We start from the raw sequence: 27895 nt of genomic DNA, 5'->3' as shown, positions 1-27895 counted from the left end.
GGGGAAGATCTCTGAGGCGAGCAAATCCGCCAATAAGCACAGGACCCACCAAGATAGAGGAGGAATTTTGTCACGTCACACTGTGGCATTTGCAGCGGTATTCAGAGTGGTACACTCTGGGCAGCTATCGCACAGAGCATCTCTTCCTCTTCTGCTGCTAAGACTTGTGGGAAGGCGGAGGGGGTTGTGGGACATCCTGGGTCCTGTCCCAATGACCTGTGATGTATTGCTTCGCATCCCAGTAATCCCTGTGCTTCCGTCTGCATTTGGCACCATCTTTCAACGGTTTGCGTACTGCGCGCCCTGCCTCTTCGGGCTGCCTCAGTATGCTGTTCGCTCTGATCAACATGTCACGAGTGGCAGTGGAGTTATTCCTTAAGCTACAAAGGCAAGAGGAGTGTGACATTGATCTCGCCACGCATACTAGCTGCTTGTGGCATTCAAGGAGGTGTTGACCACAGTTGAACGCCATGTTTGGGCTCGGGAAACAAGCACTGAGTGGTGGGATCACATCATCATGCACGTCTGGGATGATGAGCAGTGGCTGCAGAACTTTCGGATAAGGAAAGCCACATTCATGGGACTGTGTGATGAGCTCACCCCAGCCCTGCGGTGCAAGGACACAAGAATGAGAGCTTCCCTGCCATTGGAGAAGTGCATGGCAATTGCACTGTGGAAGCTGGCTACTCCAGACTGCTACCGACCGGTCACTAATCAGTTTAGAGTCGGAAAGTCGACTGTTGGACTCGTGTTGACAGAAGTGTGCAGGGCCATTAATTGCATCCTGCTCTGAAAGACCGTGACTGTGGGCAACGTGTGTGACATTGTAGATGGCTTTGCACAAGTGGGCTTCCCTAACTGTGGAGGGGTGATAGATGGCACACACATTCCAATTCTGGCACCAGACCACTTAGCCACTGAGTACATTAATCAGAAGGGGTATTTCTCAGTGGTTCTCCAGGTGCTTGTGGATCACCGTGGGCATTTCACAGACATGAGTGGAGCTGCTCAGTTTAAAGAGCTAGTATCGCCTGGAGCGTGTCTGCTTGGCACTCCATAACCTTTAAAGAGCCACTCTATGTCTTCATTCTGGTGCGCCGCATTTTCCTTTCGGTCCCTCTTCTCGCTGTCCCGACACTCCTTCAATTCCTGTTTCTTGGCAGCAGAGTGCATCATAACCTCATGGAGAAAGTCCTCCTTAGTTCTTCTTGGCCGCTTTCTAATTCTGAGCAGCTGTTCAGCTGCCGATAACAAAGAGGGAGGCTGGGCTCCCAAGGTCATCTCTGTGAAGTTTAAACGCAACATTTTACAGAAGCAGTATTGTTTGCAACACAGCCAACGCTGTTTCTTTGCTTTAAAACACAGCCAGTACTAACACACCTGTCACTAACTGGCTGACCCCAGACAAGCACACATGAGCTACAAGACACACAGAATGGTGAGTAGCCACTGGGACAAGGTAAATCACTCTTCCCAGACCCTGCTGTACACTGGGCACGTGGCTCTCTGGAAGAGCCAGCACTGTAGAGGGGGCCTGATGATCATTCTTGTCCCCACACTTTCCACAGGATGTGATCATTATGGAAGATATCTCGCTGCTGAGGGTGAGCAGGGAATTAAGGAGGGTCTTCTCAAAGCCTGCAGCTTCCGTCCTGGCCCCTGTGCGGCTTGCTTGTGTGCAGCAATGGTTCCACCCCCACCCCGTGACGACACAGTGGTGAGGGAAAGTTACAGTTAATGGGGCAAGAAACAAAGCAGCTCTGCTGAGGAACCTGCGGCAGCGGATTGCCCCGTATCTCCATGAGAGTTTCCTGGAGATCTCTAAGGGAGATTCCCGTGAAGTGAGGGAGTCTATCAACAGCCTGTTCCGCCGCTCAACTAGGCATGCGGTGGGAGACAAGCCTGCTTTCTGCAACCCTCCTGGCCCCAACAACTCGCTTCAGCAATTCCCAAAATCAGATCCACTTACCAGGGGCCTCCTCTCCTATTTGCACTTTGCCAAGAGCCGATTGCTGTGACCTGCTAGACTCCTCTGGGGTAGAAAAGAGCTCCTGGCTGCATGCATCTCTGACCTCCAAGTCATCCTCTGCCTCTGGGTCCCCCGCCCACTCCACAGCCTCATCCAAGATTTCCTGCTCCTGGTCTTCGCAGTGGATGTGGGTTCACCACCGACTATCGTGTCCAGCTCTTTGTAGAACTGGCAGCTCGTGGGTGCAGCACTGGAGTGGGGGTTTGCCTCCCATGCCTTGTGGTAGGCATTCCGCAGCTCCTTCAATTTGACCCTGCACTGCAGTGTGTCCCAGTCATGGCCCCTTTCCGTCATGCATCATGAATCTGTCCATAGGTATCATAATTCCTATGGCTGGGCCTGCACTGCCTCCTTTCCCCAAATGCTGATGAGGTCCAGCAGCTCAGCATTGCTTCAAGCGGGGGATTGCCTGGTGCGTGGAGCAGGCATGGTCACCTGGAAAGATGCGCTGAGACCACTGAATGCATCACTGAGCAAACAGGAAGGGGACTTTCAATATTCCAAAGGAATTTACGGGGTCAGGCTGATAGTTGGTCACCTGAGGGCAGGGCACTAGATTTCAAACCAATGATCAGAGAGGTGAGAGGCATTGTGGGACACCTCCCGGAGGGCAATCGCAGTGCTATAATCAACTAGGGTGTCTACACTGGCACCACGGCACTGTAGCTCCGGTGCAGAAAGCTGTACACCTCTCGTCGGGGTGTTTTTTTACAGCGCTACAACTGCACAGTTTCTGTGCACTAAGTGGCTTGGCAGTGTGTACACCTCGGGAGTTACAGCGCAGAAAGCTGCTTGACTGCTCAGAAACTTGCCAGTGTAGACAGGGCTAAGAGAAGCACCATCAATGGTGATTGCTCAATCCTGTGACTCAGCAAGTCCCACCAGGTATGCTTGGGCTAATGTCTTTCCAGGGACATGGCCTAAGAGTATAAAATAAGGGACAATGGCATCATGAGGGCACCTTTCTCTTCCCCCACCTACACTGGAAGCCACAAGAACTCTGGGAAGACAAAGATCTGAACTGAGGAGACCTGTCCCAGGCTTAACAGGAAACCCTGCATATTAAGGACTGTAGCCTACCTGCAACATCCAGTGAGGTGAGAAAAACTGCTTGATCCAAATATTGCTCAGTTTAATAAGGTCTAGGATTTAGACTGCGTGCTTACCCTTTATTTTCCTGGTAACTATTTCTGATCGTTTGTGCCTACCACTTCTAATCACTTAAAATCTAGCTTTCTGTAGTTAATAAACTTGTTTTATATTTGATCTAAAAGAGTGTGTTTTGGTTGAAGCACTTGGGAAATCTCAGCTCAGGTTACAAAGGCTAGTGTCTGTCCTCTCCACATGGAGGGTGGGGTAGACTGGATAATAAACTTACACTGGTCAGGCTTCTCACCAGGGCAAGATGGTATAGTTCTGGGGTGCAAGGCTGGGGGCTTGAGAGATTTGCTAGTGCCTTTCTCTGTCTGATTTGTGAGTGGCTCAGGGAGCATTCATGCAATTTAGCTGGGTGTGAGGTGGGTTCCTCATGCCATTGTACTGAGTGATAACAGAGCCCATAGGGGTTTGCTGCTTGTCACTAGCAAAGCATTATGAGAGACAGCCCAGGCTGGAGAGTTAAGGGGGCACAGTGGTACCCTAGTTCCAGGTCATACCCTGGGGATCCAGTCACAACTGCACAACCAAATACACCAGACCCTCGCTAGAACACGGGATTTGGGATCCATGCCAAGTACCGCGTGTTAGAGGGGACCGCGTTTACATAAAATTATATTTTTGTGATCGAAATTTCAGTACAGGTATATGTAGTTGTGTATTTGCAGGTTATAGCAGGCTAATGATAGCATCAAAACTCAGAACTGTCACAAAAAATGAGTCTACCAGATACAGTACTCACCACGGGCGTGAGTGGAAATTGCTTTTTAAAGCGATTTTAATGAATTTGGTTAAATGCTTTGTGTGCTTTGTTTTGATTGTCCACTTTCAGGCATCATGAACTTCCATCTTTGCGTATGGAATGCCATAGAGAAACTTCCGTCTTCGTGTATGGAATGCCATAGAGAAATTTATATACACTGTATATATAAATATGTATAGAAATGTTTGTAGCACTAATTACCTTCACATCCATAAAGTATAGAAAACAAACTCCTACTTGAAGGACACAATAAACAAGAAAAAAAGTGTTGCTTTATTAGAGATTTAAAGTAGACATTACAATAAACTAGTCTTTCTTTAAAAAGTCGGCAAGTTGCTTTTGCTTCTTGCTGTTGCGCTGCTTCCGCTTAGCAAACTGCAAAAGACTACGTAGCTGCATAATTTTTATAGGCTCAACGTCTTGCATCTAAAACCATCTCAAAGCAGTCTCTAAGCCAGCTACGGTTGCAGTTGATATTGGAACGACGTCCACTTCATCTTCCTCGACTTCTTCCACGGTGAAGGCCAATTCTTCAGCTTCTGAAATGTTGTTTGGTCGTACTGCCTGAAGAATTTGGTCATCTGTTAGACTTTCAGCAACGGGACAAAATTCTTCTGCTTCATCGTCGCCTCTTATCCAGGACTCGATATTTTGTGGCAGAACAGTTACCCAGAGCCTAGACAGTTGCTGGGACAGCTCCTGCAACCACTCCATGTCTGTTCTTCCAACTTCCTTCTCTGTAAATCCCTCAAAGTCGAATTCCTCCTTAGACTGTGATACAGTATATGTGTCTTTCCTCCAACGATCTTGCATGAATGATAAGGTAATGAACACCCAAGGTCACTTCAAACTCAAAAAAATTGTACTTAAATTTGGGATCCATGGCCATGACCACATTATATCCAAATTCGTGTTATATAGACGCGCGTTCTAGCGAGAGTCCAGTGTACTCTCAAAACTGTCAAGGCTTAGCTGAGACTGATTACCTTTGTTTTTCACAGGTGTGTTCATTTTACACCACAGGATTGGTATATATTTCAGTACCCTCCAGGCACTAAAACATGGGGGTGGCACAGACAGTATTTGTGCTTATGCAACTTCAAACCAGAAATATATAACATTTTCCTACCAGATCAGACCATTAGTTGATCACATCTGATGTAGAGCCATAGCCAGTGGCCAACTCTTGATGTACTAGAGAAATGTGAAAATTAATAATGATGATGATAATGCACCTGAACAATTGTACAGTGTTGTCCAGAGAGGAGGGATGCAGAAGGAAACGCCTTCCGTAATCCTTCATTATGTCCGGAAGCATCAGAGTTGATTCATCCTATTTTAGCAAGTTATAACAATAGATATTCGTCCTGGTCATAAAATTATCCAGTCCCTCCCCTTTTAAATTCAGTTACAGTGTTTGACTCTGTGAACACCTTCTCCCAGGGAAGTTAACACCATAGGCTGATTATATAGTGTGTGTATTTATTTCTATTATATTTAAACGTACCTGTTACGAATTTTAATCAAGTATCCTTTGTGCTTATATTATGGGACTCTGTAAAAAGGACCAATCCCTTTTCACTCTCTCATAATCATAAATACCTCACTTACCCACCCCTCCCTGCCTTTCAAAAATGCCTATTATTTGCAGCCTTTTATGGAATTGCTGCCATACATCCAATTATCTGCATCAACATTCTTTGTGTTGGGGGTGGGGGCAGTGTTTGCCCAGCTGAGAAGTTGGGATTGTGTCTGTGTGACAGTATGTTGGAGAGGATGTGATAAAGATCATGAGGACATTAATACTGAAGTTATATTTTACGGTATGTCCAATTTTGGGCCTGTCAGTCTTTAACTCAACATAGGACTTTTTGGTATTTCATACTGTACAGTCCAATAAAAATACCATGGGACAGGTTTTAAATTATTGGGGCCAGATTATTATGCTCTCAGTTACAGCAGCATTATTCCATTGATTAGGGCAGAATGGCCGTGCCTGAGGGCAGAATTTGCTGCCCTGTTGAATTGGGAGCCAGACCTCCACAAGGATTTCTTCACTACACTACAGAGTTTGTAGTGGTGCAGCTTCACCGATACAGCTGCACCACTGTAGCGCTGCTAGTGGAGAGGCTCTAAGCCAATGGGAAATAGCTCTCCTATTGACTTAATTACTCCAGGCCCCGCAAGCGACGGCCACTGTGTTGACGGGAGAAGTTCTCAGTCATAGCACTGTCCACACTGATGGTTAGGTTGGTGTAACTTAGGTTGCTCAGGCGAGTGACTTATTCACACCCGTGAGCGACATGACTGGGGGCTTGGCTACACTAGAGAGTTGCAGCGCTGGTGGTGGCTTTAAAGCGCTGCAACTCACTCCCCGTCCACACTTGCAAGGCACATACAGCGCTGTATCTCCCTGGCTACAGCGCTGGCTGTACTCCACCTCAGCCTGGGGAATAACGACTGCAGCGCTGGTGATGCAGCACTGCTCCGCCAGTGTGGCCACCAAAAGCACTGTTATTGGCCTCCAGAGGTATCCCAGAATGCCTGTTCAGCCACTCTGCTCATCAGTTCGAACTCTACTGCCCTGGCCTCAGGTGACCCACCCTTTAAATGCCCCGGGAATTTTAAAAATCTCCTTCCTGTTTGCTCAGCCAGGTGTGGAGTGCAATCTTTCCAGGTGACCATGCCTCCACGTGCCAAACGAGCCCCAGCATGGAGCAATGGTGAGTTGCTGGACCTCATCAGTGTTTGGGGGGAGGAAGCTGTGCAGTCCCAGCTGCGCTCCAGTCGTAGGAATTATGATACCTTTGGGCAGGTATCAAAGGCCATGCTGGAAAGGGGCCATGATCGGGACGCGCTGCAGTGCAGGGTTAAAGTGAAGGAGCTGCGGAGTGCCTATTGCAAAGCCCGCGAGGGAAACCGCCGCTCCGGCGCTGCCCCCAAGACCTGCCGTTTCTACAAAGAGCTGGACACGATACTTGGGGGTGACCTCACCGCCAATCCGACGACCACGATGGACACTTCAGAGTGGGTGGGGGGGAGAAGGAGGAGGGGGGAGGAGGAAACCGAGAGTGAGGGTACTGGGGTGGGGGGAGACACCCCGGAGTCCCTGGAGGCATGCAGCCAGGAGCTCTTCTCAAGCCAGGAGGAAGGTAGCCAGTCGCAGCAGCCGGTACTTGGTGGAGGACAAACAGAGGAGCGGGTTCCCGGTAAGCGGCTTTTATTTTCAGGATGGAAATTTTTCGGGAGAGGAGGGAGGGTTCTGCATGCATGCATGCCTAGATGCGGAATAGCGCATTGATGTGGTCTATCACGTCGCGGTAATCAGCCTCGGTAATCTCTTCAAAAGTTTCAGCCAGAGCGTGGGCAATGCGCTTGCGCAAGTTTATTGGGAGAGCCACTGTGGTCCTTGTCCCAGTCAGGCTAACGCGTTCGCGCCACTGTGCCACGAGGGGTGGGGGGGACCATTGCTGCACACAGGCAAGCTGCATAGGGGCCAGGGCGGAATCCGTATTGCTGTAGAAGACCCTCCCGCTCTTCCCAGGTGACCCGCAGCAGCGAGATATCTTCCAGGATCAACTCCTGTGGAAAATGTTGGGAGAGTGTTCAGTGTAGGTGCCCCCTGCAGCTGTTTGCTTTCCCCAACACACAGAAACCCCTGCACAGCCCTGAAGCAATCAGTCCCCCTTACCATTTCAGGGCTCCTGTGGGCTATGTGCGCTCTCTTTGGTATGGGAAAATTATGCTATTGTGAAGAATGTTACTCCTTCACTGTGTGGGAATAACTGTCTGATATAAACAATGCTGCCTCTGTTAAGTGTTGCCTTTTTTGCCTTTCCACAAGCAACCTTGAGATCTCGGCTGCCCGTGTTATCAACAGCTCAAAGACGCCAAAACCTCCGGAAGAAGCTGCAAAAAAGCAAAGAAGACCTGCTGTAAGCAGTTATGGATCACTCTGCCACAGAGAATCAAAAAGTGCAGGACTGGAGGGAAAGGGAAAGCAGGATCCGCCAGAAAAATGCAGCAGCCAGGAGGAAAAGCACAAAGCATCTGATAAGCATCCTGGCGCGCCAAGCAGACTCTATCCAGGTGCTCGTAGCCATGCAGGCAGAGCACTACCGTGCCGGCCGCCCCCCCAGTCCCAAAGCTCTTTCCCTTGTGCCCCAATGTCAGCTCAAAACCCCCTTCCCCAGCATCCAGGTCCTTACCACCAACCAGCCCTGAGAACTACGACCCTTACCCTCTGCACTCAACCCCCATCACCATGCAGTATAGGCATCCTGAAGTGCAGCAGTCATTGCACAGCACTCCAGACAGGACATATTCAAACCTGTGACTGTACAGTTCCCCACCCCACCTCCCTGCACTTTTAGGTTCCCAAAATGTTGTGTGTCTGTCAATAAAGTTATTTTCTTTTCAATAAATGAATTCTTGGCTTTGAAAACAGTCTTTATTATTGCAGAAAGTCAAAGATACCTTAGCCCAGGAAAGAAACAGGCACTGCAAATCAGCTTAGGAAACACAGATTCCTACTAACATTGTAACCACTGCACTTCACTCCCGTGCAAGGCACCAAACATTACTGTTGGTTTTCAGCCTCAAATTCCTCCCTCAAGGCATCCCTAATCCTTGCAGCCCTGTGCTGGGCCTCTCTAGTAGCCCTGCTCTCTGGCTATGCAAATTCAGCCTCCAGGCGTTGAACCTCGGAGGTCCATGCCTGACTGAATCTTTCACCCTTCCCTTCACAAATATTATGGAGGGTACAGCACGCGGATATAACCGCAGGGATGCTGCTTTCCCCCAGGTCTAGCTTCCCATACAGAGATCGCCAGCGCCCCTTTAAACGGCCAAAAGCACACTCCACAGTCATTCGGCACCGGCTCAGCCTGTAGTTGAACCGGTCCTTGCTCCTGTCAAGCTTCCCTGTATATGGTTTCATGAGCCAAGGCATTAACGGGTAAGCGGGGTCTCCAAGGATCACAATGGGCATTTCAACATCCCCTACTGTGATCTTCCGGTCTGGGAAAAAAATCCCTGCCTGCAGCTTCCTGAACAGGCCAGTGTTCTGAAAGATGCGTGCATCATGCACCTTTCCAGGCCAGCCTGTGTTAATGTCAATGAAACGTCCACGGTGATCCACAAGCGCCTGGAGAACCATAGAGAAATACCCCTTCCGATTAACGTACTCGGATGCGAGGTGGGGTGGTGCCAGAATAGGAATATGCGTCCCATCTATCGCCCCTCCACAGATAGGGAAACCCATTTGTGCAAAGCCATCCACAATGTCCTGCACATTCCCCAGAGTCACGGTTCTTCTTAGCAGGATGCAATTAATGGCCCTGCAAACTTGCATAACACGATTCCAACGGTTGACTTTCCCACTCCAAACTGGTTCCCGATTGATAGGTAGCTGTCTGGAGTTGCCAGCTTCCATATTGCAATAGCCAGCCACTTCTCCACCGTCAGGGCAGCTCTCAATCTCGTGTCCTTGAGCCGCAGGGTGGGGGTGAGCGCAGCACACAGTCCCATGAAAGTGGCTTTTCTCATCCGAAAGTTCTGCAGCCACTGCTCGTCATCCCAGACTTCCATGACGATGTGATCCCACCACTCAGTGCTTGTTTCCTGAGCCCAAAAGCGGCATTCCACGGTGCTGAGCATTTCTGTGAATGCCAGAAGCAATTTAGTGTCATACGCGTGAGGCGACTCGCTATCATCGTCAGACTCCTCATCACTTTGGATCTTAAGGAATAGCTCAACTGCCAAACGTGATGTGCTGGCGAGACTCGTCAGCATACTCCTCAGCAGTTCGGGCTCCATTTTCCACAGAAATCGCGCAGCACAGAAACCGTTGAGAGAGTCAAGATGGCGCCAAACGTGGATGGAAAAACAGGGATTGCTGGGATGTGAAGCGATGCATCACGGGGCGTTGGGACAGGAAGCAGAATGACCCGCACCCTCCGCCCCCTTCCCACAACCCACGGCGCCAAAATGGCACCAAAATGGGACGAGGTGCTGTGTGGGATAGCTGCCCATAATGCACCACTTCCAACACCACTGCAAATGCTGCAAATGTGGCTACACTGCAGCGCTGGTAGCTGTCAGTGTGGCCACACTCCAGCGCTTTTCCTACACAGCTGTACGAAGACAGCTGTAACTCCCAGTGCTGCACACCTGCAAGTGTAGCCAAACCCTTATACCGATATAAACTGTAGTGTGTACATAGCCTAATTCTACCTTCAGACATGCACAGCTCACATTGACATTTATGGGCTATTAAACATATCTGAGGACAGAATTTAGTGCTAAAAGGAGTCGTTTTCCCCAATGAAGAAAACATTTATATGGGCATAGCATAGTATGAGAAGGGTAAACTTGTGTTTAAGATGCTGGAGTAGGATTCAGGTGCTCTGAGTTCAGTTTCCCCCAGTCACTAATTTACTTCCACAGCCCTGAGTTGCTTAAGCCCTCATCCCGCAAGTAGCTCTGTGCAGGTAGAGCCCTGACCAATGGGAGCCTTAATCTCACTTGTCTCAGCTTTCCAGCTGTATCTTGGGGATAATTCTTCCTTTGTCTGCCCTTTCTATGTAGACTATGAGCTAGACAGTCTCTCACTATGTGTTTGCACAGCGTCTTTCACACAGGGGCCCTGATCTCAGCTGGGGCATTAGTATAATACAAATAATAATTGTCACAGAATATTATTAGAAAGGTGTCAATATATAACATTAATAATCCTGGTAAATTAACAGAACTTTTTAATGCAATTCTCTTTCTCTTTTTTGGCCGGGGGGATGGGGGAGGAAGAGCAGTGGTAGGGGCAGGGTTGGCCCCATCATGTTGTGGACCCAGCAATTTATTTTAAAGTGAAGCATTCAAGTTGCAATCTGCCTCTCTGTCTCTCAAGTACAGTCTTGCAAAAAGTCCTGCACAGCTACTTTCTTGCTAGACAAATACCACCAGGAGGAAAACAGGTGTTTGAGTTTTTTTCCTTTTCCTTCAATGGTTCAGTAGGAATTCCCCTCTTCAAGGCTTCTGAATGATTAATCATAGACTAAGTCATGTGCGTTTGGCTTGAGTGCAATAATTATGCTGTGAAAGGAAAGCAAGTGTATGTGTGAAATATAAAATACACAAGAAAGCAAAAATAAACAGAGATTTTGTCTCTCCTCCCACTCATTTTGCAGAGAAAGAAATGATTTGACCACATCCCTAAGGGCTGTTTCACTATTACTAGCATGAACAGTGCACATTGTGGAATATTCCTCGGTGTGTTTCATTATTTGCTGTATCTTGTAGTTTTGCAAACATTTTGTGGCCAGGTTTCCTGAAACATTCAAGGTTAATAAACAACCAAAACAAAAAAACACCAACCAACCCAAGTAAGTAAAGTTCTCATCCCACAATTCCTAGATTCCAAGGCCAGATGGGACCACTGCCACCGTCTCATCTGGTCTCCTGCATAATACAGGCCACAGAACTCCCGCAAAACAATTCCTGTTAGAACTAGAGCAGATCTTTTAGAAAAACATCCAAGCTTGATTCAAAATTGCCAGTGATGGAGAATCTGCCACAACCCTTAGTAAATTGTGCCAATGGTTAATTACCCTCACTGTTAAAAATGTACACCTTATTTCCAGTCTGAATTTATTTAGCTTCAACTTCCAGCCATTGGACCATGTTATACCTTTCTCTACTAGACTGAAGTGTCCAATATCAAATATTTGTTTCCAATGTAGGTACTTATAAACTGTGATCAAGTCTTTGTTAAGCTAAATATATTGAGCTCCTTAAGTGGATCACTATAAGAATGCTTTGTAATCCCTTATTTGTTCTCAGGGCTCTTCCCTGAACCCTCAACAATTTATCAACTTCCTTCTTGACTTGTGGACACCAGAACTGGACACAATATTCCAGTGGTGTCTGCCAAAAATGGAGATAAAATAACCTCTCTACTCCTGCTCGAGATTCCTCTGTTCTTCCATCCAGGATCACATTAGCTCTTCTGCCCACAGTGTCACAATGAGAGCTCATATTCAACTGATTATCCACCACAACCCCCAAATCTTTTTCAGAGACACTGATTTCCAGGATAAAGTCCCCCATCATGTAAGGTCTGGTCTACACTACAATTTTAGGTCGAATTTAGCAGCGTTACCTCGATTTAAGCTGGACCCATCCACATGACGAAGCCCTTTTTTTAACTTAAAGGGCTCTTTAAATCGATTTCTTTACTCCACCTCTGATGAGGGAATTAGCACTGAAATCAGCCTTGCTGGGTCGAATTTGGGGTAGTGTGGACACAATTTGACGATATTGGCCTCCGGGAGCTATCCCAGAGTGCTCCATTGTGACCTCTCTGGACAGCCCTGTCAACTCAGATGCACTAGCCAGGTAGACAGGAAAAGGTCCGCGAACTTTTGAATTTCATTTCCTGTTTGGTCAGCGTGGGAAGCTGATCGGCACAGGTGACCATGCAGAGCTCATCAGCATGATGGGCACATTGCCGGGGCACATTGCCTGGCCTGTAGTTTGTGAGAAGTCTATGTCCTCATCACTCTCGTCACCGCGCTGCCGTCGCCTCCATGCTTGGTTTTGCTTTGCTGAAAAAAGGCGCGAAACAATTGTCTGCCATTGCCCTGATGGAGGGAGTGACAACTGACGACATGGCTTACAGAGAATTAAAATCAACAAAAGGGGTGGCTTTGCATCAAGGAGAAACACAAACAACTGTCACACAGAATGGCCCCCTCAAGGATTGAACACAAAACCCTGGGTTTAGCAGGCCGTTGATTTCACAGAAGGAGAGGGGAGCAAATGAATACAAATGAATACAAAACAAATCTGGTCTATTTCTTGTTTTGATCCACTCCATCTATCTTTTACATCTTAGGCTGGCAGCAGACAGTGCAGTAGGACTGCTAGCCATCGTCATCTCCTGGGTGCTCAGAAGATGCTGCATTACGATTGGTAGCCATCATCATCTCCTGGCTGCTCGCCAGAAGACGGTGCAGTACGACTGCTAGCCATCGTCATCTCCTGGGTGCTTGGCAGAAAATGGGAATGACCTGGCTGAGTCACTCCCATGTCTGCCCAGGCTCCCCGATGGACCTCACCCAGGTCGGCTAAAAGAGCACCCAGGAGTACGACAACGATGGCTACCAATCGTAATGCACCGTCTGCTGCCAAAAGGCAATGAGCTGCTGCTGTGTAGCAATGCAGTACCACGTCTCTCAGCACCCAGGAGACATACGGTGACAGTGAGCTGAGCAAGCTCCATGCTTGCCGTGGTATGGCGTCTGCTCAGGTAACCCAGGAAAAAAGGCGTGAAACGATTGTCTGCCGTTGCTTTCACAAAGGGAGGGAAGGAAGGAGGGAGAGAGAGGGGGGCCTGACGACATGTATCCAGAACCACCCGCAACACTGTTTTTGCCCCATCAGGCATTGGGATCTCAACCCAGAATTCCAATGGGCAGCGGAGACTGCGGGAACTGTGGGATAGCTACCCACAGTGCAACACTCCAGAAGTCGACGTTAGCCTCGGTATTGTGGACGCAGTCCACGGACTTAATGCACTTAGAGCATTTTGTGTGGTGACACGCACAATCAACTGTATAAAAACGATTTCTAAAAAAACGATTTCTATAAATTTGACCTAATTTTGTAGTGTAGACATACCCTAACTATGGCCTACGTTCATTGTTCCTAGCCATAGACACTTACATTTAGCCACATTAAAATTATATTGTTTGTTTGCACCCTCTTCATTATTTACCACTCCTCCAGTCTTTGGATCTGTGCAAGCAGAACCCTGCATTGGATCATGCCTATGACCCCGAGACAGCAAACACTTATGCAAGTGCAAACTTTACTCACCTGAGAAGTCAGTGCAATTTCCCATGTGAATTAAGTTACAAATGTACATAAGTGGTTGCCAGTTCATGGCCTAATGCCCTGATCCTGCAATGAGCTCCTGGTTGGCAAACTCTTAAGTCTGCCTGGAGCCCCATGGACTTCAGTGGAGTTCCATGATGAGGACTGTAGGTTGTAGTTAGGATTATTGAAAAACTGCATACCTATGCCAAAAATGAAAAAAAAAAATGGCATGCCACTTCTTTCTAAAAGCATCAACAATTGCCAGGCGGTTTTGTGTGTTCACAAATGGTTGCTGAGAGTTAAACAGATGGTCTGTATTTTCTTCCCCAGTTGTTGCACAGGCCCTGTAGCTGCTTAGTGCGTTATGGAAGTTGTGCATTTTAGCAGGATTGGGCCCACACTTATGCTTCTTCCCAACCACTGGGTTCTTCAACTTTTATTTTAGCAAAACATTCCACTGCAGGGTTTGTAATCCAGCCACTCCTGAACTGTGTGTAGTGCACAAGGACTCGAAAGTACAGTAAATTGACCTGCAGCTGGCCAGAAACAAATATGACTAATCTATTCAGCGAAGCTGCCACCGCCAAACAGCATCGCAAAAAGAAAAGAGAACTTTCTGCTCAGCTTGAACAGGGAGGCAGAGAAGAAAACTGCTGTTGAATGAATGTCCCTTTGAGGGTGACTAGAGTCTCTCCACCCTCCAAGTCACCAAGCCCGAGGAGGCTCCATGCAGGTGTCTGACTACGCGGGGTAACTCGCGGGGTTGGGCCCGAGTTTGCGCTGAGGGTTCAGCATGGGCGGGAGGCTTTGCAGGGCGAGGGGCCAGAGGTGCTAGGAAGTGACCGGGAGCAAACCCCGACCCTCGTTCGCCAGCGGCACCCGGGCGGGGGGCGGGCCCCTCTGCACAGCGCTGGGCCCGCACTCAGGCACTGAGCAGCCGCGGCGGGAGGTGGCAGCGCCTAAGGGCCCCGGCCAGGTGGGTCCCGGCTCGGCGGGGAGCCGGGCCAGGGGCGGGGCCGTCCCCGCGCCGGGAGGCAGCAGCTGCTCCGCCGCCCCCTCCCCAGCCCGGGGCTCGCCCGGCTCCGCCCCGCCCGCGGGAAGGGGGCGAGGCCGCCACGCGGGCGGGGCAGAGCAGCCACACCGAGTCACGGAGCGCGGCCGCCGGGGAGCCCCAGCCCGAGCAGCGCCCCGCCCGCCCGCCCGACTGCCGGGGTGAGTCCGCCCGGCCCCGGCGCTCGCTCCCGCACGAGAAACTCCCGCTGCCGCCGCCTCGCCGGGGCAGGCGACGAGGCCACGTGAGGTTCCTCCGACACCCCCCGGATGTTCCCGGGGCTCCTGGCAACCCCCCCCCCTCCCCGCACGTCCTGCAGCGAGCTCCTGGCCCCTCCCCGTGGCCTCTGGGCGGGGACTGACTCTCCCGCTGTTCCCCACTTCCCCGGGAGCGTGGACGGGCCCCCCAGCCCCGCGCGGCGTGAGGGACCTGACCCGTGCCTGGGCCTCCCGCTGGGCAGGGAAGGGGGTTGCAGCCTGGGTCCATGTGACGCTTACAAACTCTCTCTTTCTTTTCTAGCCTCCGTCCTGCTGGTGGGCTCAGGCTGAGTAAGCCCTGATTGCAGGGTGAACGGGAAACCTCTTTCATCGTCATCCTCGCCTCTGGGCTTGGAGCCCGTTCAGATCTTGCTGCTTCGAGGGGGCTGCTCCACCCACCCACCCCCAGATTTACAATAAAAGTTGAAGCTGCATTTCTTGCATCTTATAGTAAGAAGATACGGCTGCTTCTGACCCGGGTTATTAAGGGGAGATACAACCTGAAGTTTGTTTTCCTCCGTTTTTGCTATGCAAGAAAATTGATTATTTGTACAAAGCACGTAAACTCGTATAACCTTTTTCTGAGTCAGGGACCGAGCGGACATGAAGCTGAGGATCACAAAGTAAAGTGGATTCAGTACTTACCGCTCCTACAGTCCTGGATGGCTTGTAGCTTTCATCATTAAGTTTAGCCGTGGGAGGGGTTCGCTAGTGAATTTGCAAAAATGGATAATAAATATGATGATCTGGGCCTAGAGGCAAGTAAATTTATAGAAGATCTCAATATGTATGAAGCCTCCAAGGATGGACTCTTTCGGGTGGACAAAGCTGTTGGCAACAACCCGGAATTTGAGGAAACCAGGAGAGTTTTTGCCACTAAAATGGCTAAAATTCATCTCCAAAAACAACAACAGCAGCAGCAAGAAGAGGAGCTGATGTTGGCTGACTCTGGGTCTCTAAATGGTGGGGCCAGTTTCAGTGTCCAGCAGCAGTTTCCAAACCACCCTGTGCCTGGAGTAGCTGCGGGGGCCAGTAAATTGCATTCAGGAGAAAATATTGCCAAACCTCCTCTGGCCACAGCATCAGTGTGTGCAGCGCACCAGCTTGCTTTTCCACACCACCCACAAGCTGTTCCTGATGGACAGCGAACAAAATTATACCAAGATGGCAAAACAGCTAGCAAAGAATATGGCTGTAGAGAGAATCTGGGGGATTCTGAGGTCTCTGAAGGACATGGGTTCCACAGAGCAGCCCATGTGAATCCCAGCACTACAAAGCCATCTTTTCCTTCTCTTCCCCATGGACAGCATTATAATGAGAATCAGACAGGCATCCCTGCATGGGGAGGAGATGCTGGTAAGTTTTCCATCCCAAAATCTGGTTTGGGGAGTTTACGATCCAATGTTAATCATAATGATCAGTTACTAAGGAGTCCTACAAAAACCCAAGCTGATCCTCACCCTTACCAGCATCAGAAGTCACTGAGCTCCTGCAGGTCGTCTGAAAGTGGGTATGGAAGTCAGGAAAATGGAAATGAAAGCAAGAGACACAGTCAAGGCTATGACCAAAACTCAACTGGTCAGAGATCTTCCTCTTTCTCACACACTCTGACCCCCTTTTCCACTTCTACAGGGTTTAATGATGAGACAGCAGTGAGATTTCCACAGCAGAGATCTTCCTCATTCTCAGCCCCATCAACATTGCCTGCACAAGGGTTTTCAGGTCTGTCTGATCAATTTAGCCCAAACCCTGAGAGTGAGATGCTACCTTCTGGCACACCACACAAAACCAGTCACGACCACTCGTTATGGTACCATGACCATTCTAGTTCTTCCACTTCTAGTTCAGCTCCTACTCCGTTGCCTCCAAGCGTAGATTATCAGCAAGCCAGTGCTTATCCCAAGTCTACAGCCCATTTCATAGTTCATGGTCAAAATCACAGGCTTAATTGTCCTGGCTCTGGCATAAGTCCTGAGCAGAATTCCATCAGCGTAGCTTCACATGGGCCAATGATTTCTGATGCTCCAAGGTCTCCGTTTAAAGAGGGCATAAGCAGTCTGCAGCATGACTCAGGACACCAGGAAAATTCCAGTTCTACAAAAGTAAAATTACCCTGTCAGACCCTCCTTCCACAGCAGGAACAAGGGCCGTCTGCAGCTGAATTAAAATTAGAAGCACTTACCCAGCGTCTGGAGCAAGAGATGGATGCTCGTCCCAAGGCTGACTACTTTGGTAAGTTTTTATGTCTGAAATTGCAATCTGTAAGTTATATTAACGCATCTGACTGTACTAACTGCTGAAAGGTTCACTTCTTCTGAGACTAGGAGGGAAACACACACTTCCCCCCCCCCCTTTTCAGTGGTTTATTTTTGTACTTAAGTGTCAGTCACTACAGAGGCTAGAAATTATTTTGACTATGAAACATTTTTCCATTTCACTTGTTTTAAAGCAAGGATTCCATAGTAACTTCAGGAGGGAATGATGAGAGTGGGGTGAGGTGGAAGGGTTTTGAAGTACTTAATTAATTTTTTATTACAATTTAACATCTTTTAAAGATATTAATAGACTACCTCCTTTTCTAAAAATTATGTGTGATTCAGCTTCAATTAAAACTTAGTTTTTTAATCTATCAAAAAGTTGGACAAGGCTAAGGCTTGCAGCTATTTAACAACTTGAATGAGCACATCTGAAAACCAGGCCATAAATGTACTCAGCTCAGATCCACAAGTTGTCCAGTGCTGCAAGGTATGCTTGTATCTTGCAGTGAAAACAGAAGGAGAACTTAACATCTGAGGGTACCTGAATAAGTAGTTTAAAATATTCTGCTGATTTCAGTCCATTTGATATCATTGGCTAATAATGACCTGTTGGCAAGTTTAATCGTGTATTTTCTCTCTTTCTCAGCCATGTGGTAGCTTAACAAGATAGAGGATATTTATAGTCTGGTTACCCAGTTCTTGGAAAGAGTGGGTCTGATCCTGTTTCCACTGAAGTCCATGAGAATTTTGTGATTAATTTCAATTGAAGTAGGATCATGCCCAGTATGAATTTTGTTCTTCCCTGTTTTAGGCCAAGTCTATGCTACAGAGTTAAGTTGATGTACGGCTTAAGTCGACCCAATTATTTCAGTGTTTATAGCCTTGCTCCCGCTAATGTAAGTGCCCTACTACACCACCATAATAACTACACCTCCATGAGAGTGGTAGGGCCTGTGTTGGTGGTGGTCAAGTGTTGCAGTGTCTGTGTAGGCCAGGAGTGGGCAAACATTTTGGCCCAAGGGCCACATCGGGGTTGCACAACTGTAGGGAGGGCCAGGTAGGGAAGGCTGTGCTTCCCCAAACAGCCTGTCCCCTGCCCCCTATCTGCCCCCTCCCACTTCCCACCCACTGACTGCCCCCCTCAGAACCTCCAGCCCATCCAACCTCCTTGCTCCCTGTCCCCTGACTGCCCCTATTCACACCCCTGCCCCCTGACAGCCCCCCGGGACTCCCACCCCCTATCTAACCGCCTTCTGCTCCTCGTCCCCTGACAAGCCCCCCAGGACTCCCACTCCCAACCCTCCCTGTTCCCCATCCCCTGACTGCCCCCCCCAGAACCTCTGCCCCATTCAACTGCCCCCTCCTCCCTGACTGCTCCCCAGAACCCCCCGCTCCCTTACCCAACCCCCCACTCCCTGCCCCCTTACCAGCAGCAGGTGCTCACAGCCGCGACGCTTGACCAGAGCCAGCTGTGCTCCCCATGCTGCCCAGTGGGATCGGCGGGCCAGAGTGTGGCCCGCGCTATGGCTTGGCTGCGGGGTACGGGGGACAGCAGGGGAGGTGCCGGGGACTAGGCTTCCTGGCCGGGAGCTTAGGGGCCAGGGAGGACGGTTCTGATCTGGCCCACAGGCCGTAGTTTGCCCACATCTGATGTAGAAACTGTTCCTTAGATCAGCTGTGGCAGTCATAACTGTCAATTTCAGGGCTCCTTACTGGAGCTGTGAAATGGACAAGAAAGGCTGTTGGCTCCCTGCTGTGGACCCCATGCGGGATCGCAGCTCAGGCTGTCACTCCAGGGTGCATTTGGGGGAGAGGGGGCAGTGTTCCCTCTAATTTTTCTCACCCATGTGTGGAATGAATTTTATGTGCACCAATATGAAGGTGATGTGTCACACATCACCTTCATATTGGTGCACATAACAAAATTCATGTGGTGGGGGTGGGGCTGGGGGGTTCGGAGTGTGGGAGTGGGCTCAGGGCTGGGGCAGAGGGTTGGGGTGTGAGGGCTCCAGCTGGGGGTACGGACGCTGGGGTGGGGTTGGGGGGTTGGGTGCAGGAGGCTGCTCGGGGGTTATGGCGGGGAGAGAGGACTCCCTGCAGCTCTCTCTTCCCCCCCAGCCCTGGTGCTGCTGCGGGAAGAGGCACTTCTCCCCACCGCGGCAGCTCTGGGGCTCGGGCTGCAAGATAAGTGTCCTCCCCCGGCCCCAGCATGTCCGGGCATGGGGAGGGCTGCCCTGGCCCTGCTTGGGTCCGGCCTGGGCTGTGCCTGGGCTCGGGGAGAGGGGTGCCATTGCCGTAGCAGGTTGGGGGCCAGGCTAGGTAGGAGCCTGGGGAGGGATGTCCCTTCCCTGGCTGCAGCAGGTCCCCGGGCAGGTTCCCTAAGCGCCTGCACAGTGCTAAATAGACTACTGTGCGGCTGTGCAGCTTACAGGGAACTTAGGTGGCCTGGCTGCTGCCTGGGCTCTCAGGTCCCCGCTCTGAGCCCGGCCATCATCTGGGCTTGGAGCAGGGAGCTCCACCAAGAGCTGAGAGTCCATGCTCTCAGCCCCCCACCCTGCCCCTCTTAAATCGCTGCAAGTACTCCTGGTGAGGATGCGCTCCACTGACAGAAGGAGGGTAGTGTAGACATGAAAAACCATAGTAATTACTGCAGCAGCCGTATGTTGACTTAAATTTGTAGTGTAGACATGCCCTTAGATACATGGGTTGAACATCCCAAATGTAGCAGTAGCTTGAACTCTCCTTCCTAATATGAAGTAACATTTTTCACCTCTGTTCATTTTCATCCTGTGCAGCAGCAAAGAATCCTGTGGCATCTTATAGACTAACAGACGTTTTGCAGCATGAGCTTTCGTGGGTGAATACCCACTTCTTCGGATGCAAGTCCACGAAAGTATTCACCCACGAAAGCTCATGCTGCAAAACGTCTGTTAGTCTATAAGGTGCCACAGGATTCTTTGCTGCTTTTACAGAACCAGACTAACACGGCTACCCCTCTGATACTTGATATCCTGTGCAGGCTTACAAACACAAACCAGGGGAAGGACTTCACGCTTTCAGCTTACTCTTGCTGCTCCATGAAGGCCACCACCATTGCTGGTGCCAGCACAGGCAGCCTATACACCAATGATACTTAAGCACTCTATTCTTGCTAACATTACTATGAACTTCACAATAAACTACTGTGCAAGCTAGGTAGCTGCCGCTATTGGTATCCGAAGGACATATAGATTGTTTCTCCCAATGGTTAGTTGAGAACTGCATGGAAAATATATTCCAGAATATCAGTATGTGATGTTCCCCTGATAGAGAGTATAGTTGTAATCAAATTTAGTCCAGGGAAAGGGCAGATGGAGTAAAATGCCTCTTGTGTCACATGATAACGATCTGACAAACTCTTTTTTTTACTTTAGTCATTTTGCATGGCAGTGTCTTGTGTTCTTTTTGCTGCTTTTTAGGATAATGTTTGAAATACTATTTCTCTACTCTGAATATAGAATGCTCCACTGACTAAACTGTGAGATTCTCTTCAATAGAGGATGCTACCTGGATTTTGGATTCACGCTGGTTTCAATGGGTGAACAGAGGAGCTAGGCTATACATACTTTAATGTGTGTATGGGAAGTAGGTGCATGTCAGAGCAGACGGATGTAATGGATAACTAGATTTTTACCACCTTTAATAATGCAAAATATGTGCTTTTTAACTTTCAGGAAGCATGCGGTGATGTAATGGTAACGTGCAATGAGGTCTCTATGGTGGGTCCACTGAATTATTTTTAATCAGGATCCTGGGGAGGGGGAAAAGAGATGGAGGCTCCTTAATTCCCAGTAGGTTCCAGTGACAAACTCCTACTAGGAAGAGATACATGGGCATGGGCAATGCAGCCAACTGAGAATAACATGCATAAGGGAGCAGAAATGCTAGGGGAAGAAATAGAATTTGCAGCAGTTTTGAGTCCCAGATCTATGAAGGGAGGTTTAATGGTGACTTCCTGGAATATTTTGAAAGAGTTGATGCAGTATAGAAGTATTATAAACTATTGCTGTCTTCTCTCTCTCATTTTCACTTTCATGCATTCAGTATACTATTTGTTACTCAAAGATAAAGCACTGAATTGTCTCTAGAGAGGTAGTATCTTTTATTGGACCAACTTCTGTCGATGAGAGACACATAAGAGGCACCCAAGCTTGTCTCTCTCACTAACAGAAGTTGGTTCAGTAAAAGAGATTACCTCACCCACCTTATCTCTCTAATAATCTGGTACCAACATGGCTATAACTACGTTGCATATAGCAAGTTGACTCAAGAAATTCTAAGTACTGTATTACAAATCTGTTTCTTCACTAAGCCAGTTCCTCAAGCTACCAAAACTTTGTATTGAAAAGAAATCATTGTTACATAAAAATAATTTTAAAAAAAAGCAGTTTGTTTTTGTTTTAAACATTCCTCTGCATTATTGTGAACTCAAATGCAGCACCTCTGCCGTTAGCTCAGAACCAGGAATTGAAATTGGCTAGAGACACAAGTGCAAATGATTGTTTCTGAAAATGCTTTCATGTTTGGTAATCTGAAATGCTATTCGAAACACAGGTGAGATTTTTTTTTAAAAAAACAATATTTATCGTTTATTCTACTTCTGCCAGGAATGGATGTTTTTAATAAAGAGCTCTGCTCCTAACAAGGGAGACTTTGTATCTGCCACTGTGTGAAAATCAACTTTGGTAAATAAACTTAAAAAAAAAAAAAAGGACTAAATCCAGTATAGATACGATTACTCTGAGTAGTAACAAACTATCGAGTTATTAGCCAACACAAGATTGCCATACAAAATACTTCTGGCTTCTCAAACCATATATGGTATGGGAAAGGAAGGAAAGAACCAAAGAAGTCAAGATTTTTTTAATACATACATATAAGCAGTGTCAGAAAAGTGAGTCCTGCTTGGGTCTCTAGAGCTTTTTGGGCTTTTGTTTGTTTGTTTTAAGAGTGTTTTCTGAAATGCTGACTTCACTGCAATGGATTATGCCGTATTCAAAAGAGACATAAGGAATCTGAGGGGCTACCTGGACAGTCAAAATCAAAGGCTATTATCCAACTTCTAGGGTAGGAATAAAAAACTTTGAGGGGTCTGTTTCTACTACAGTGGAGAGAGCCCTGAGTCCACATGAGACAGATCTGGAAATTAACTTTGATTTTATTAAAGTTTTAGACAGCCATTGTCAAGGAAGCCTGAGGGAGCTAGGTGCCTGAATGGAATGCATTTCTGTGGTATTGGGGTGCCTAACTTTTTCCTTAGGTTCCTTTGAAATTTTCTCACCTTCCCGCACTAACTAAAGTTAAGGCCACATTTCCAGGTGTGAGTACAGCAGGTAGACTGCAGAAATGTGCATGTGCCCACTGTGTTGTAAGAGAACACAGACTTCTCAATGAAAATCAGACAGTTCCAGACCCAATCATGCACCACTGAAGCCAATAGACATTTCACTGTTGATTTCAATGAAACATGATTAAGTCCAGTGTGCCTGACTGTCCATTTGTATATGCAGTTACCCAGTTTGCATGTACAAACTCAGGTTTTTGCAGGTGAAACAGGTGTGCACACACATGATGAGTGTACCTCTTGAACCCATAGATGGAAATACGGCTCTTAGTGTTTTAAAGACACTGGTTATCAGTAGCGTTTTAAAACAAACTCGATGTGTTTTTTCATATTATGAGTGATTCTTAGATTTTTAAGGTCTAAATCCTCTTATTACTACTCAGGGTGGAGCTGATAAGCTGGTATTTTATCAGAGCCCCAGGCATCCTAGTTTGAAGCTGAACACAGAGATGCTGTGTAGCAGGCAAGCAGAGTGGATCATGTAGTTGAGTTTGAGGATTTTTCACCAAATTAGAACTCAGATGAATCATTTAACCCAAGTGGAGGCTTGGAATCTTGGCACATGCAGATGGATATAATTAGTTGTCAGAACAGAGGGCAGTTGTGCAGTGAACTTGGTGTTTCACTGCACAGTCATTGCAATCCGATAGCTGGTATTGCTACCAAAATGTTACAGATGCTAAAAAGATAATTTGAGGGCTGCTGCAATGGGAACCTCAGGTAAAAACAGAAGAATTTTCTGAGGTTTCTTTTACACGCAAACTTTGTGGGCTGGAGATAAGGGCAGCTTTCCCTTTGGAAATGTGTGAATGTGTTCATTTCTGCCTGCTAGATGCATGCCTGTTGCTAGAAAAGCTCTGAAGCTGGAAGAAGTTTCATGTGTGCGGTACAGGGAGAGGGGGGCAGGAAGAGTGGAATCATGCAGTAAATCTTCCAACATTCCTCGTTTCAGAACATGAATTAGTACACTTGTGGACAACACAAAGCTTATCTCTGTGCAAGGAAGCAAGTGAATAAATATTTGCCTGGGATATGACTCTTTAGGATTAAAGCTGTATATGGCCCTCCTCCTCTCTCCTGGAAGCTGAACTAGATGTTGTAAAAAAAAATGGCTATTTTAAAGTGGGAGAGAGAGCAGTGACTCAGGATCAACAGTGGTGGTGGTGAGGGCAAAGCTGCAAAAGATATGGACCCTGATTCACTCTGCCCTGTACTTGGTGTAGTCTTTTACACCAGTGCAGTGTGAAGGTAAAATGCCACCAAATCAGAATGGTGATGTTTTGTGCTCACTTTCCACAAGGGTAAATGATACCACAAGGTGTAGGATAACTGTGAATCAGGCCTAGGGGCTTTAAACACCTTGGACCAAGTTTTCACAAGTGCACAGAGGGGTAATGTGGAAGAATTGCATGTAGTGACCTGTTTCCTCTTTGCATACACAATTATCTGCATGGGCAGTTAGTAGACTTGCACCAACCACTGAGTGCTAATTGAACAGGTATGCAGCCGCATTTACCAAGGACTCACTATTCACATGAGCCTCCCTCCCGCTTTGGAAATTGGCTCTTTGAGGAGCATTATTGTTAACTGTTGTTTTGTAGCACTCCAAGGCCTGCCAAGCACCTCTCAGTACACAGGCCCCTGCCCCAAAGAGCTAACAGTGATAATGGCGCTGGCTTCCTTTGTAAAGCACTTTGAGATCTACTGAGGGAAAGCACCAAAAAAGACCTAGGTGGTTGTGGTGGTGGTAGTACGTTCTAACGTAGCCATGACTCCGTGAAATGTGCAACCACAAAACAGAATTGGGGTATGGGGAAGGTCAGGAGTTAGAGGAATAAGGTTAGTGTTACTTGGGAAGGGGAATGTGCACAACATGAGGAAGCAAGGTGTGTCCATCCTTTCTTTTTTTATAATATATATGTTGTGGTGTTGACTTAGTTCTTGTGGTCCTCATGGTAGAAGTGGGTTTTCAGGAGGGAGAATGAGAAGACAGTAGTGGCCAGGCAGCAGTCAAGACTGGCATAATTCATGGAGCATAGGGGTGAGATGGGAACAACAGAAGAAAAAAGGTAGGGCGGTGTTACTCTGGACCTTGACGCAAAAAGCAAGACCATGACACTTGTAGCTCTTGGGTGCAAATATATGGGAAAGAACATACAGAACATGTATTGGAGATGTTTAAATGAAAACAACTTGATTTTTCTTTCCAAATGTGACTAATTTATTTCACGTAAATCTAGCCAGCTATAAGGAGGAGCCACAAACAAGCTTTAGTTAATATTAATGGCTATAATTCTGGAAGCAACATAACAGCCGAATAACTCTTAAAACTGCTGATGAAGAATGAAATTAGTTAGCAGAAGCAAATGTAGGTGTCAAGGGTTATAGAGAATAAATGAGAAGAATAAGATCCTCACAATTGCTAAATGCCAACTCCAGATTTTGACCCAATAAAGTGTCTTTATCACTTTGGACTCGTATCGCCCAAGTCTACCCTGAGTCATGCCCATGCTGTCTCCTCATCATCGGTGAAATGGCAGAATGTGGCCTATTGTCTGATCCAAAGTATCACACCCTCACGTTCTCCCCTCTGTGGCTTAGGCTTCCTGCTGAGGAAATACAGGTGGGCACAGATGTAAATGTGGCAGTGAAATATTTTGATTTGGACTCTGTCCCAACAGGTCATTGAAAAACTGTCTTATTGCTTTTTAGCTGAACAGACTTGGGTGGATGGAGGTGTAATGCCCCAAGCAGTCGTACAGAACGCTATCATTCAGCAACATCATTAGTAAATTAGCAATTACAAGAAATTAGAAGTGAAGTAGCAACATTTGGAGGAGAAAATGTTGTTTAGACTTTGAAATTTGTGGCAAACAGAAATCCAATTGTTGAACTTAGTGGAGGGGACTGACATTTTGGATTATACCAGAAGATCAGTTTCTGCTTCCGACAGCTCTGGGATCTCTTCTGACCTGCTGGACATGTGAGCCTGGGCTGTTTCCGGTGGCAGCATTTCTGATGAATTAAAATGAATAAACCAAGTATAAGAGTTGGGACGCAGCTCGCAAGGCTTGTTTTCAGTCCCAGCTGTGCTCCAAAGGTCTTGTTGTTCAGAGCCTCAGATGTAACTTGGGGCAATTGCTTTCCACATGATGCTAAATGGAACAGTGACTTCTTTGTTGTTCAGAGGCAAGCTGCCCTCGAAGCAGAAATTAAACTGAAATCAGCAATTTATGTCCTTTCCCTTTCCAAATATGGCTACCATTCTCCCAGTGCACTTGAGTGTGAACTTGCTAGCACTTCACATACGTGATTTTTTTCAGGCTCGTCAGTGCTAACGAAAGGGATACCTTAGAGTACATTTTAATAATACATTGTGCAGGGTTAAAGGCGTATTGCCTGATTTTCAGATGTGGATAATTTAATAGAACATCTTCATCCTGTGTTTTTAGATGCTCAAGTTGGCACTTGCTTGCCTAAATGATGTGCAGGTCTGACCATCCAAATGCAGAATACAGGCATCTTACTAAGGCGCCCATTTTTGAAATGTAAGCATATATACAGTATTCAGCCTTACGCTTGAAGTTGAGGAATAAGATTTCTCCACTTTTACTCAGGCTTAATCTATAGTTGGAAATCTCCTTGTTGCTGCTGGTGAGCATCAGTGACATGTAGCTAAACTGATGGTGATGACCGTTAAACTGTTAGTGTAGGCCAGTAGAAAGCATGCTCAGCACCATTACAAAACACTGGAGTTAGGACTTGCTTGGAGCAGGGCATAACTACAGTTCTGAAATGGAGTTGAACACTGTGTGTACTGCTCTCCTCTGGCAATTAACCTGTGATCGGCAGTAGCTCAGAGTACGTGTTGATGGTGCTTGTCATCAGCGATAGGTTTGTCCTAGCATAGAGTAGACCTGAAAGAGCAGGTTCATCCTGGCAATAGGGGGTGAGCTGGGAGGGTTGTAGAGACTGAATAGTGTAAGGTAAAAATTATAATTAATTCTGTATTTTTTTTTCTTTCGAAGGAGTCAGGTTAAAAGGAGAGGTAAAAGCTTTCTAAAATACATTGTTAACACCACCTTAGCATAGTAATAGAAGTGAACACCCATCCCTGGAGCAATACCATTCATGTCAGTGTATTACACCAAAGTTTAATTTGGCCCAGTTTTTTGTTTTTAAAAGAACCTTGGGGTCTGTAGTGTGATTGGTTGTCACTGATCATGGTAATGGCAGCTTTTAAATAGCACCACCTCGGATTGGAATTCAGCAACTCTGTGAAATGAACTGGATGGTGAGTACCAAAGGGGTAGCCATGTTAGTCTGTATCCACAAAAACAATGAGGAGTCCGGTGGTGCCTTAAAGACTAACAGATTTATTTGGTCACTTTTCTTGTGCTGCTATCATTTGGCTAAGGACAGCCTTGCAGAAAATTAAATAGCTGCCGTGTTACACTGTGTGCCAACATTCCATTGGACCATTGGCACTTTCACACAGATCTATCTATTACATGATGCAGCAAGGAAGGTATGTTTTTGTCCTACATGCCTGGTGCATTAGATGTTAAGCAATTCATGCAATTAAGCAGCATAGACAGCTCCATCAGGGTGGGGCATAATTTGGCTAAAACTATTTTAGTACTTTTCAGTAGACTTGGCCTGTGAGGAGGATTACAGATGTTTTCCCTCTCTGAATTGTAGTTGTTGTTACTACTAATTCATATTGAGTGTCTGGGCACTTTCTGGAGAGGAAGAAATTATGTTCTGGAGGCTTAATGGAGAAAAAGTACATTTGCATGTACAAGGGAAAAAGTTAGGCACCTTTTAAATAAAATAAATATACCTCTACCCCGATATAACGCTGTCCTCGGGAGCCAAAAAATCTTACTGCGTTATAGGTGAAACCGTGTTATATTGAACTTGCTTTGATCTGCCGGAGCACGCAGCCCCGCCCTCCTGGAGCACTGCTTTACCGCGTTATATCCGAATTCATGTTACATCGGGTTGCGTTATACTGGGGTAGAAGTGTAGATTCTGCAGAAAGACCAGTAACTGTCATGGAAGGATCTTAAAACTGCAAAATCTGCAGCCTTGGTTCAGGATGGCAAGAGGGAATTTACAAATCA

General features: G+C 47.3%; 1 protein-coding gene across 2 annotated transcripts in view; it reads left to right on the top strand.

Moving 5' to 3' along the window:
* Positions 1-14913: 14913 nt before the first annotated feature.
* LIMD1 (LIM domain containing 1) overlaps positions 14914-27895 on the top strand; it is a 53289-nt gene continuing 40307 nt past the window's right edge. Inside the window, exons 1-2 of one of the 2 annotated variants that reach the window (XM_039523462.1) lie at positions 14914-15032; positions 15391-17360. In XM_039523462.1, the coding sequence (XP_039379396.1) occupies positions 15854-17360 (1507 nt within the window). In that variant the 5' untranslated portion in view covers positions 14914-15032; positions 15391-15853. Of the gene's footprint in view, positions 15116-15390; positions 17361-27895 lie in introns of both variants that reach the window. The other variant, XM_039523463.1, reaches the window with a different exon arrangement.

This window comes from Mauremys reevesii, linkage group 2 (assembly GCF_016161935.1).
Source record: "Mauremys reevesii isolate NIE-2019 linkage group 2, ASM1616193v1, whole genome shotgun sequence".
NCBI classification, from domain to species: domain Eukaryota; kingdom Metazoa; phylum Chordata; order Testudines; family Geoemydidae; genus Mauremys; species Mauremys reevesii.
Note: the sequence above shows the minus strand (reverse complement) of the source record. Positions and strands in the feature narration are given on the sequence as shown.